The 12,900-nt window shown below is 49.3% G+C and overlaps 1 protein-coding gene across 4 annotated transcripts; it reads left to right on the plus strand.

Annotated features, from left to right (window-relative positions):
- The first annotated feature begins 39 nt into the window (after window positions 1–39).
- C18H19orf44 (chromosome 18 C19orf44 homolog) lies at window positions 40–12,623 on the plus strand. 4 transcript variants are annotated; one of them, XM_033134288.1, is made up of 10 exons: window positions 40–124; window positions 1,301–1,459; window positions 3,369–4,128; window positions 5,749–6,067; window positions 6,955–7,022; window positions 7,577–7,994; window positions 8,547–8,642; window positions 9,858–10,024; window positions 11,319–11,397; window positions 11,562–12,623. In XM_033134288.1, exons 2-9 carry the CDS (start codon window positions 1,449–1,451, stop codon window positions 11,388–11,390), a joined length of 1,911 nt encoding a protein of 636 aa, XP_032990179.1. In that variant the 5' UTR covers window positions 40–124; window positions 1,301–1,448; the 3' UTR covers window positions 11,391–11,397; window positions 11,562–12,623. The 4 variants fall into 4 exon arrangements, with proteins under 4 accessions (XP_032990179.1, XP_032990176.1, XP_032990177.1 ...); XM_033134285.1 differs by having other exon boundaries at window positions 49–332; XM_033134286.1 differs by having other exon boundaries at window positions 49–332; window positions 11,976–12,623.
- Window positions 12,624–12,900: the final 277 nt, after the last annotated feature.

Here is a 12,900-nt window from a genome sequence, read left to right on the forward strand (position 1 = left end):
GGCGGTACCTGCTGGGAAATGTAGTCACTTCCGCCTTGGCGCCGTTGCCGGGGCAACGGACCTTTGGTATGAGTGCCCCGCGGAGATCCTAGGCGGCCGTCGCGGATGGACGCCATGGGAGGAGGTTGGAAGGACTAGCTGGGCGGCGGCCGGGCTTGGGAGAGGAGTTGCAGGGAATCGGGGCTCGTCCGGGGCTGAGCTGGGAAGGCTGCCCCCACCTCCCGCCCCGCGCCTCATGCCTCAGTTTCCCTGTCTGGGCCCACTCGGGCGCGTGATCCGGTGTGAGTCGTTTCCGATTTGGGGAAAGACCCCGGAGAAAGACTCCGAGGCACGTCAGTGTTTTCAAAGTTTTTATTTATTTTTAACAACTTTGAGGATGCATTTACATACCATACAGTTCACCCCCTTTAAGTGTACAACTCCGTTGTTTTTAGTAAACTTACCAAGTGGTGCAGTTATCACCACAATCCAGCTTTAGAACTTTCCATCACTGGAAGAAAATCCCTCTTACCCCTTTGCAGTCCATCCCCGCTACCACCCCCAGCCCCAGGCAACCACTGATGTACTTTTGGACTCTGTTGATTTGCCTTTTCTGGGCAGTCCTTACGAATGGAATCGTACAGTGTGTGGTGTTTTGCATCTGGCTACTTTCACTTATTGTAATGTGTTTGAGATGTATGCCTATTGTTGTGTGTATTGGTATTTGTTCTTTCTTATTGCTGAATAGTATTTCATTGCATGGATGGACCGCAGTTCTCACCCACTCTCTAGTTAATAGGTATTTGGATTGTTTCCACTTTTTGCTTATTGTAAATAATAACTATTATGAATATTTGCATACATTTCAATTATCTTGGCCACATGGAGTAGAATTGCTGGATCATTTGGTAACTATGGTTACCCTTTTGAGGAACCACCAGACTGCATTCCAAATTGGTGACTGCATCATTTTACAATCCACCCCCCCAACAGGGTATGAGGGTTCCACTTTTTTCACATCTTTACCAATGCTTGTTATTATCTGTTTTTGATTATAGCCATTCTGGTGAGTGTGATGTGGGATCTCCTGGTGGTTTTGACTTGCTTTTCCCTAATGGCTATTAACGTTGAACATCTTTTCATGGGCTTGTTGGCCATTTGTGTATATTCTTTGGAGAGATGCCTGTTCACATCATTTGCCTACTGATTTATTTTTAATTGTATGTATTTTAAATAGATCTATTTTACTTGTGGTAATATGTACATAACATAAAATTTGCCATTTTAACCATTTCTTCTATTGTTTTATTTTAAAACCTAGGGAAAATTTCAGAAGAACTAAATGCTAGAAAACCTGGCCTGGTGATAGGGCCTCCCCTCTGACCCACAGAAAGTTCTGGACTGAGTCGTCTCCTGGGCCTCAGCTACAAAAATATTAACGAAGATAGCTGTTGACGTTTCAGAGCAGTATGGAGACGAGGTACGATTCTGCGTCTTGTCTCTTTTGCCTCACACATTATTATTATTATTATTTCTTAAAGATTTTATTGGGGAAGGGGAACAGGACTTCATTGGGGAACAGTGTGTACTTCCAGGCCTTTTTTCAAGGCAAGTTGTTGTCCTTTCAGTCTTAGTTGTGGAGCTTAGTTGCGCAGCTCAGCTCCAGGTCCAGTTGCCATTGTTAGTTGCAGGGGGCGCAGCCCACCATCCCTTGTGGGAGTCGAACCAGCAACCTTGTGGTTGAGAGGACGCGCTCCAACCAACTGAGCCATCCGGGAGCTCAGCGACCCCTCAGCTCAAGGTGCCTTTTTCAATCTTAGTTGCAGGGGGCGCAGTCCACCATCCCTTGTGGGAGTCGAACCAGCAACCTTTTGGTTGAGAGCCCGCGCTCCAACCGACTGAGCCATCCGGGAGCTCAGCGGCCGCTCAGCTCAAGGTGCCTTGTTCAATCTTAGTTGCAGGGGGCGCAGTCCACCATCCCTTGCGGGATTCGAGGAGTCGAACCAGCAACCTTGTGGTTGAGAGCCCGCGCTCCAACCAACTGAGACAGCTGACCACCCGGGAGCTGAGCGGCAGCTCATTGACTTCATTATAGTTGCGGAGGGTGCAGCTCGCTGGCCCATGTGGGAATCAAACCAGCAGCCCCGCTGCCCAGAGCTCACGCTCTCTAACCAACTGAGACCCCCGTCTGCGCCGCCTTACATATTATTTTGCGGGAGACATTATGCTCACAGAACAGATCTCCCTCATTCCTTTTAATCGCTGCATCGTGTTCCATCATCTGAGTGTGGTCTCCTGGACTTTACCAGGTCTCTATTGATAGGTTCAGGTTTTCGATGAGTACAAACAACACTGCCCTGGCATTCCTTAAATATACATCTCGGCGCGTTTGAGAATGTAACTGTAGGTAAATTCCCAGATGTGAAATTGCCAGGTCAGGGGTCTGTGCAGTTCACATTTTCATTGCTGGTGCTGAGTTTCGCATTAAAGGGCTGCAGCCAATACATACCCATCCGTGCCGTATTTCTCCATCTGTTTACATCTTTAAAGCCTTTTGAAACCTTTGTACATCTTGCAGTGGATCGTTCCTACTCTCTCAGGGGCACACAGGAACTCTGAGAATATGATGAAAGCTCTGGTCCTTCTCCCACAACAGTGTACGCCAGCATGCACACTCGACCTGTGGCCGACAGTCGGTGGGGGGTGCTGTGTCTGTCCATAGCTTTCCCCTCCTTCCTGGGCAGTGGTTCTCACACTTTAAGTGAAATAAGATTTGGCAAGGAGCCCATGAAATACACAGACTGTGCTTCAACAGCTTTTTGTGAGAGAGCTGAGGACACTTGGATAAAAGAGGAGCCTCGACTTGGGGTACGATTGGGGAGCAGGACTCACTCGGATGACAGGGAAAGTAACTGGTGAGGTAGTGAAGCCAAGTGGGGGACAGTGGGGTCTTTGGAATCAGACCTGAGCTTTGAATTTGGCTCAGCTACTCATCGGCCAGGTGACCTAACCTGTGGGGGCTTTCATTTCCTCCACCTCCTGTAAGAAGGGGTGACAATAATCGACTCATGGGGTTGTGTGAGGGTTAGATGAGGTAATGTACCTCTGAGCAGAGGGGTGGGCACACTGCTGAAGCCTGAGAACTGCTGGTGCTCATGTTTCATATGTGACAGGTCTCATTTAAGACCAGGTGTTGAACGGTCATTCATTAAGTGGTACCAAGTGTCTAATCATTTTACTTGTCAGCATCAGGCTTGAAGGGGAGGCTCTGGCCAGACCGCGAAAGAGGATTTGCTCTCTTCTGGGGTGGTGAGAGCCACTGAGAGATTTGAATGCACAATACAAACATCAGGTGTTCTTACTATAAGTTTTCTTTCTTTGCTCCCTAGAATGGCTTCAACAAGGAAAACCAGCCATCCCATGCGTGATATCTTGGGCGATTTCAGTGATATTTCCTTAGAAGATTCCAAGGTGGAAGAAATCAGAAACTTGAACATCAGTAAGAATCTCACCAAAAGAGCTACCAGTCATAGCAGATTTCTAAAAAGAAGCCAGACTCTGGGTGAAAAACACTTATTCCCGAAAGAGGATGCTGGCCTGGGGGGTGGGCCCTGGCTGTCCTCAGGTAGACCCCTGACCACGGCCTCGAAGCTCAGGACCAGTGCCGCACTCAGGAAGCTGGCCCAGATTGAATCCAAGATCATGAACCGGAAGGTGCAGCTGGACTTGTCTGACATGGAATCCAACCCAAAGACCTCCAAGGACAGTCTTCCCAGGAGAGCAGACGAAATTCCTCCAAGGAATACGGTTGAACTTTCTTCACAGGAAACAGTCAAAACCTCCCAGAAGCAGGCCTGTGCAAATCCTGTCACTGAGAGTGACACGCTGAGAGGAAAGACCAGTAGGTTTCTAAAGAAGAGAGAGCCATCCATTGAAAAGGTATCCCCTAAAGCCCATTTTGGGAAAGAGCGGAATTTTCCAACACCCAAAGAAAAAGAACCTACTAGAAAATTGGATTCTCCAGACAGTGATGAAGAGGAAATGAAAGAGTTGCTGGGAAGCTTGATGGAATCTTCTAGAGAAAAAGAAATACGCACAAAGCAGGGTTTAACCAGAGTCAATGAGAATGAACAAATTGAACTATTCTTGGTAAGGTTCGCATGTATTTCTTTTCAACAAAGCCTTTGCATTTGTACCTTTCTGTCATAGAGCTAGAGACTTGATAGCAGCCGTCACCCATCTACCTGAGAAAAGGGATTGCCGAGGAAAATTTGGGTTTCAGACAGTCACAGCTACTATTGTGGGCATGCTCTGTAGGGGACGGAATTATTGGGGGCACATTAGGCAGTTCTGCCATACTAACTAATTCGTTACTGTGTACGCCGCAGGACAGCACTTTGTCAGACGGATCCAACACCAGCAGTGATTAATGCCTTCAGCGACCACGCCTACTTGTCACTTGTACCACACAGCAATCGTTCACTTGGGAAGACTGTATTTCCATTTCTTAATTGGGATGAAAGTCACATAAAATTAACCATTTTTAAATGAACAATCCAGTGGCATTTGGTACATTTACAATATTGTGCAACTACCACCTCTGTGTAGTTCCAGACATTTTTATCACCCCCAAAGGAGACCCATTAAATAACCACTCCTATTTTCCCCTCCCCCAGCCCCTGGCAACCACCCATCTACTTTCTGTCTCTGGATTTGCCCATATCAATAGCATCATAACGCCATGTGGTCTTTTGTGTCTGGCTTCTGTCACTCAGCATCATGTTTTCAAGGTTCATCCACGTTGTAGCGTGTGTCAGTGCTTCATTCCTTTTATGGCCAAATGACAGCCCACTGAGTGGATGGACCACGTCTTATTTATTCATTTATCCACCGATGGGCATTTGGATCACTTCCATCTTTTGGGTGTTGTGAGTCCTGCTGCTATGAGCATTTGTATATAAGTATCTGAGTCTCTGTTTTCAATTCTTTGGGGTAGATACCTCGGAGTGGAATTACGGGGTCCTATAGTAATTCTATGTGTAATTTATTGAAAACCAAACAAATTGTTTTCCACAGCGGCTGCACCATTTTACATTCCCACCAGCAGGGGATGACGGTTCCAATTTCTCCACATCCTCGCCAATACTTCTTATTTTCTGTTTTTGTTTATTTTAATTTTTATTTTGTTTATTTTAATTTTTATTTATTTAAGTGTGTTTGTCCAGGACCCATCAGCTCCAAGTCAAGTAGTTGTTTGAATCTAGTTGTGGAGGGCGCAGCTCACAGTGGCCCATGCGGGGATCGAACCGGCCACCTTGTTGTTAAGAGCACTGCGCTCTGACCAACTGAGCTAACCGGCCGCCCCCATATTTTCTGATTTTTGATTATGGCTATCCTCGTGGATGTCAAGTGATAGGAAGGCTGTGTTTTAAGGGGAAACAATCCACATGTTTTGCTTTTGTTGAAGGCTGTCATAGATCAGGTACTCAGGGGCCTTTATTTAGAAAATATATAATTAACAATATGTATTTGAAAGCAAAGTGGTATTTCTGATTATTTGAGGAGTATTTCTAATCCTAACATTATCTTATCTAAATATTGTACCTTGACTTTCAGAGATGAGGGGAGGGGAGAGAAAGGGCCACCGAGGGATAAATATCTGACCTCGGAAGCCTTGGTCTCATGCACCCCAGTAGCCACGTGTCAAGTGATAAGGACTTGTTTATCACACATTTGGTCATTTTGTTTCTTTTATTTCCGCCAAGGTAGGCTCAGATTCCAACTCAACTGAAACTCCTTTCGCTACCCAGTGAGGAACTTTCCAGCCCAGAGCCACTTGGGACACCACATCTGCCAACCTCCCGGTCAGCAGACAGGACCCTTCACGGCCTGCGCTCAAGAGCTCGCTCCCCACCGACTCACATTCCAGGGGACAAAGGCTCTCCTGCGGTGTCACCTTCCATTACCAGCACTGTGTCGAAGTCAGTGCCCTCGATGATGACGCATGGCGGGCTCTTGTCCCCTGCTGGAAGGAGGGAGGCTGGGCCTGGGGAGGAGTTGCTGTCAGAAGCCTCCGACAGCCTAGCCGGTAATCCGCAGCCCTGGGCACGGCCGCCTTTAGGGTCCCCAGTGTGGTGGTCACAGGCTGTTGTCACAGGGAGTGCATGCTAGACCTCGTGATGGCCCCCACTCTCTGACATCCTTTCCTGGTGGAGGGGCCACGTCAGATTTTTGTTCTGTCTTTAAAAACATCCAGTAACCCCGACCAATTACAGAGCAATGACCCGAAATCTTTCTAGAAATCCTTCTAGAGCCACAAGCAATAGAAAGGCCACTCAGTTTTCCTTTTAGTGGAAGAGAAATTTGCCTCCTTTTTAATTTCAGAAAAGGAAACACGTCGCTATCACCGGTCATCATTAGACATTTCTATTATTTCCATATTAATGTTTTTATTTCAATAGTATATGTATTTAGGAAAGAGGAGAAAGGAAAAAGATGTACCAATGTGGATTTTTTTTCCCTCTGGGAAGCTTTATACTCAAATCTAAGCTACATAACTGTGTCTTGAGTGCCTGCTGTGTCTGAAGGTGACAAATGCCAGCCGTGCCCCAGGGCCTGGGCGACCATTACCTATGAATCAATTGTAGCGGAGGAAAAGGAAAAGGCTTTTTCCTTTTCCTTCTAGGTTCTCAGCTGGGGCTCTGTAACAAAAGACAGATGAAGGGGAGAACAGCATGCAGACAGTAAATAAATATTTAATGTACCTTTTACATGCTGGGAGCCCTCCTAAGGAACTGAAGACCTGAAAGAATGGGTCAAGCCTGAGTGGGTGTGTGCTAGGTTTGATGAGGGGTGGAAAGGCCTGGAAAAACGTGATGGGATGAAAGAAATGAGCTAAGGGCCATCAACGTGACGGTAAACATCGATGGAGTAAATAAACGAGTAAATATTGTCATGTTACATTTTTAATTACAGATTTTCGAATAAATATTTTATCCCTTGATGATCTGGTCCCAGCTGTCAGTGAGAAATCAGAACAGAAAGTAAGTACAACTAATTTTTCATTGTAGGTCATTACATAGAAAGGCTTGCAACCATTATGCTTCATTTAGGTGAGCGGTTCTTGGGCGGGGAGGGACGGGAAGGAGGGGATTGTGCTCCCAGGGGACACTTGGTAATGTCTGGAGACGTGTTTTGGTTGTCATGACTGGGGTTGGGGGGGTGCTACTGGCATTGAATGGGTGGCAGCTGGGGATGCTTCTCAGGTTCTGGGAATGCACAGGACGGCCCCCCACTGCATAAAATGTTCGGCCCTCAAATGTCCATAGTGCATAACACATAATGACACCTTAACATTTCATCCACGTGCCCCCTACACAGACTCGCACCGTCAGTGTTCAGTGCAGTAGTCCGCGCCGAAGCGTTTCACGAATCCTGTTCAAATACTCGGCCTATTCAAATCTAACGAAGGGCCAGTGGGGACCCTGGCCTGCTGGGCCCCCCGGGAGAGCCCTACACCTCATTCTAAGGCAGTGGTAATTTGGAGCATTGTTGATCACTCAAAAGCACTTTCCAGTTACCTCTGCCTTCATTTTAGAAAGGAGGTCAGAGGGAAGAGGCATCCAGCCAAAGCCCCTGGGCCAGGGGCCCCCCAACGGAAAGTGAGGTGTCAGAGCACCTGAGTGAGCCGTCAGCCTCCTCTGCGGGGCCCAAGCGCAGTGCCAGCCCGCGGCCTATGTCTGAGGAACCTCTAGCCAGCACAGTGAGCTTGGCTTACTCAGAAGATTTCGACACATCCCCAAGTCTGACAGCGTCAGAGCCGATCACCCATTCTGAGGAGTCTCCAGACAGGACAGTATCCACTTCTTGGGAACGCTCTGCAAGCCTGAGGACAGAGCATCCCCCACCAACACGTACCTCTCGGAAAAAACGGGCCAGGGCTGTGACAAGAGTCGTGGTGAAGGAGACGGCCGTGCAGACCCTCGATCCCGCCTTTACCTACCAGTGGACAAAGGGTAAGCCTGTGGCCTCAGGCCCCAAGGAGGGAGGTGCCGGCCGTGGCAGCAGTGATGGGCGCTCAGACTGTGCTCTGGGGCGCCCCGGAAGTGTGATGAGCCCCAGGCTCCGGAGGTCTGGGCGGTTGTCATTAAACAGCTGGGAGGGACCTCGGTGCCCCAGGCGCCCCAGTTTCCTTCTCCACAGACGAGGGTGTTGCCCACTGTCTTCCGAGCTCTCAGACATTCTGAAAGGTTCCAGAATCAAAGACTAAGGCAGTGGTTCTCAACTGGGGTAATTCTGGCCCTGGGGGACATGGGCAAGGTCTGGAGCCATTTTGGGCTGTGACTGCCGGGTGACAGTCTAGTGGGTGGGCGCCAGGGATGCCGCTCAACATCCTGCTCCCTCTTCTCGTTTAGATGACACCACAATGTAGACAGAGCTTGTTCTTGGACTGTGCAAAGGGCTCTAATTCTCCCCGCTGGGCTCGTTTGGATTGGGGACCTTAGCCATACCTCAGCCATTGCCCCAAATCCTGCCACTCACCTCCATCCCCTTTGTTCTGGGGACAGCGGCCGGCGTGGCGGCCATCGGGCCGGCCTTGGGAGGCGCCTACGTGGACCCTGAGCCCATCGCCAGTCACGTCATCAGCGCGGACGCCATGGAAGGTACCAGCCCAGCTCCGGGGTCCTTGCAGTGAAGTGGATGCATTTCACCTGCTAATTCACACCCACCCTTGGAAGTGTGGCACCCCCTTTAGCGCTGGAATCGGGATATCCATTGGTGGGGACTGTCACAGCCACGGGCAGCTGCCACAGGTCCTAGGATCCCAGACTTGAGTGTCTGAGAACCTTCTGTCTGTCTCGCCAAAGGATACCAAGGTCAGACAAAAGAAGACGGTTACAAGTAACACACCTCTAAGTCCTCCACCCCAGCGGAGCTATTTTTACTTTTTATGTTTCCCTTTGAGTGTTTTTGTCCATAATCCGTATGTGTTTCTCCCCGGTAGATACTCAGCGAGTACTGTGAGGCTGCCAGCTAGATGGACAGGGCCGTGGCCTCCTAGCTGAGTCTGGGGGTTGTCATGGGTCCCCGAGAGGAAGGCACCCAACAGCCACCCAAAAGCCACCTTAGGGAGCCCAGACTCTGCCAGATCCCCGTGGGGCCACTGGTGGCTCACATGACACCAGCAAGGGCCCATCCAGTACCTGCTCTTTTTTTATTTTTCCATTTTAATTTTCATGACATTTTAAAAAGATAAAAGATATTAAAATATACTGGTTGTAACAGATCAAATGTTTATATCTTTAAAAAGACATCATTTTTAAAGACATAACATTAACCTCAAAGATTTTTCTATGTAGTTTTAATAATGATCATTTTTTAACACTTGTGCAGTTTTTATTTTTAATTGTATTTTTATTTAAAATTTTTATTTTTAATTGTACTTTTAATTAATTCTGTTTAAAAATGCATAACATTAAATTTACCTTCTTTCCCATTTTTAAGTGTACAGTTCAGTAGTGTTAAATAGATTCGCGCTGTGCAACTGCACAATTTGGGTGTCAGTTTACTAACCTTTCTCTGTGTTGGACGTGGAGGTGAAAACTTCCGCTTCCGCCTGGGAGCAAGCTTTCTAGACATGCAGCTTTGAGGTTCACACGCATCCGTGAAAGGCACTCGTTCATTTACTAGAGACAGACCTGGAATAGGCGAGGCCTTCACTCCTTCCCCAAGTGGCAGCACTTCTAGAAAGTCTCCCGACATAGCCGCGGGGTTGGGGGCTGCAGAGCCCATGGGTCCACAGCAGCTGACGCTGGTGGGGTGAGGGTCCTGGGGGGTGATGGGCGTGGGCCGCCCAGTGAAGCAGCTGTGCTGCGCAGCCCTGACAGCTTACAGCCCCGCCGTGCTGGTACTCAATGACATGCTGAAGCAGCAGCTGAGCCTGACGCAGCAGTTCATCGAGGTTGGCCGGCACCTGCACAGGTCCCTCCTGCAGTCCCTGGATGGAGACTCCTACCACTACCACACCCTGGAGGAAACCAAGGAGGTGAGCACAGCACAGCTACTCCTTCCCTCCTGGGGAGGGAGGGCAGGCAGGCCTCCGGCTGTGGGGACAACTCTCAGCCCAGGGCAGCAGGGACGCGAGGGCCCAGTCACCTTCTGTCCTAGAGGAAGGAGCCAGTATTGGGAGGCGGGGACACCAACAGCCAGGCTGGCCTGGGGTGAAGCTGGTGTGGCACTGAGTGACCTCAGTCCACAGGTGACCTCCTTGGTGAGGGGTGGTGGCCCTCCATGGACACTTCTGCAGCACTGGCCCACTGGGGCCTCTCTTCTCAGTCCCATGGGCCGAAGCTCGCAATACCCCTTTTTCCCTCCAAAAATTTCATTTTTGTCTGATGACACAAAATGTTATTTCGTAAAAAAACTTGGTTAGAGATATGTAACTATTTATAAAGTCCTCTGTGAACTGTGTGTACAATATATAAAGTATATTACAATGTAATAGGTACATTATATATATGTATTATGTATATTTCTTTATAGAAATAGCATAATACTCTATGAACTTTTCTGCATGATTTTTACCTACCAATATTTCAGTATGTATTTCTAAAAAATAAGGACTTTTAAAAATTAGTCATATCATACCAAAACCCAATTAACTTTTCTTTGTATCATTGGACAGTCCAGTATGCAGATTTCCACTTGTCTCGTAAAAGTTGGACATTTTGTTCCCATTTTTTTCATCATGATCCAGACACAGTTCATACATCGAGATTATCTGCTGTCTTTTTAGCTTCGTCATCTGGAGCAGTGGTTCAGCCCTGAGCAGTGTCCAGCCGCCGAGGCTGTGACTGCCAGGTCCTGTTGGCAGCAGGGCAGCCCACTGGGGCCGCACTGAGAAACCTGCTCTACGGGTCTCCCTCACTCCCGTCTCGTTTTCTTGCAGTTTATTTGTTAAACAGGTTGTGTGAGACTCCCCCATTCTGGGCTTTGCTCAGTGTTCCCTGTGGGGTCCTTTAACTTGTTTCTCTGTTGGACGCCCATCAGTGGACTGGACGCAGGCGGAGGTGATCTGTCGCCTGCCCACAGCCAGCCCACCGTGGCTTCTTGTGTCTGTTCTGGGCCCACATCCTGAGTGGCACCTGGGCCCTCGTCCCCGACTGGTCACTCGTTTCAGACCAGCCAGGGCTCACGCCTCGTTCCCACAGCAGTCACATGGCATCCTGTCCCTTCCCTTTCGTTAGCCTGACCAGGAGCGTGGTGCACAGGCACCGCCCTTAGCGGCCAAAGCTCAGTGGGCTGCGGTGGGGTGGTGACACGTGTCCTCTGCCCCACAGTACATCAGGCAGCACAGGCCCGCCCCGCTGACCCTGCAGGAGGCTCTGGAAGAGGTGAAGGAGGAGCTGTGAGCGCCAGGTGAGGCTCGACTTGTGGGGCCCTAACGAGCTGGTCCAGTACACTGGCTGAGACTTGTCAGTGTCCAGGGGACATTCAGGGGGGGGGGGGGGAGCAGCTGGTACCCAGGACTCACTTGGGTGGAATCCAGCTCCAGCCTTTGCTGAGTAGTTGATCTTTCCCAGCCCTCACTTCCTCGGACACACCACAGACCAGTGGAAACGGGATGCAGGTGGCGCTCCATTACCACGTCTGGCAGGACAGGAGATGCCAGCTCGTGTGGGGCCCTGCGGGGTGGCTCCACCCAGCCAAGCGCTGGCTTCCCAGCGAGCCGAGGTAGATGGGGATACGAGAAACCCCATTTACTAATGAGGACCCAGGGCCAGGGCTCCATGCTGGGGACTCCTGTGTGACATCAGGCAGCTGGTGATCCAACCCAACCACTCAAGCCGCACTCAGACACCCTCCCTACTGCACCCGAGCACATTTCTGACACCAACGCACGGAAAAAACGGTCTTTAAAAAAAGTCTTTATTTGAAGGCAAAACAGTAAAATCCACAAATTGTTAACAGCACGTTTATGCTTTATCCTGAAACAGATGCGTTTAAACAATTCACAGCTACAGGAAACCCGGAACAAAATCAAATATTTTATCACATCAGGCTGAAAAGTTGGAGAGGATTTTGCATCTTATCTAAAAGAATTTTTCAAAAATGTTTCTGTACAAATAAATGGCACCGCACCCTGTTGCCCGCGAATGCCAAGTGCGGCCGATCCCGGCATGGTCACCCCGCGGCTCCCTCCAGGACTCACCTCCCCTTGTGGGGGTTGTGGGGGGGACAAGGAACAGGAAGTGACAGAGCAGGACGTATGGTCGGTGGCTGCTCCCCATGGTGTGGGTCTAAAGGGGCTGTCGCACGCAAGTGCTGGTGTTGGGGTTCCTCTAAGTGAAAAACACAAGTAGGTGCTAAGGGTCCAGATCCTGCAGGGACGTCGTGACGTCACGCTGTGACCTGAAGATGCCTGAGATCCGTCTCCTTAGTTCCTTTTGTTTCTGCGACAAGAGTAAATGGCTAACGTTCCAAAAACAAAAAAAATTCAACTAAAGTAACTGAACTAAGGGACCAGTATGTCTTGGGGGCATCGTTTCAAATTATCTCACTGGGGCTCATTTTAGATCAATCTTCGTTTTTTTAAAAACTCAAGAATTTGGAGTAAAAATGAAAACCCTGTTTAAGTTTGCAAATCCAGGTTCTGTGTTTCTGTTTGTGAAGAGTGAGCAGTACTGGCACCTGGCCTGAGCTGTCACGGCACATCCGGTGGGTGCAGGCGGCCAGCCAGCCCACCACACCCCTCGTCTGGATGGCAGCGCTGCTCACCCAGGGCTGCCTCCACACACGCCTGCTGGGGAGACGTGAACCAGCTGTTCCTTCAGGTGTCAAGGATTCTTGTCTGGGGTTGAGGGGTTCATGTTTCTTGCTTCACTGTCCAGGCGTTGAGCTCAGGGTGTCTCGTCTCAATCT

The sequence above is a fragment of the Rhinolophus ferrumequinum genome, chromosome 18 (genome assembly GCF_004115265.2).
Source record: "Rhinolophus ferrumequinum isolate MPI-CBG mRhiFer1 chromosome 18, mRhiFer1_v1.p, whole genome shotgun sequence".
Lineage (NCBI taxonomy): Eukaryota > Metazoa > Chordata > Mammalia > Chiroptera > Rhinolophidae > Rhinolophus > Rhinolophus ferrumequinum.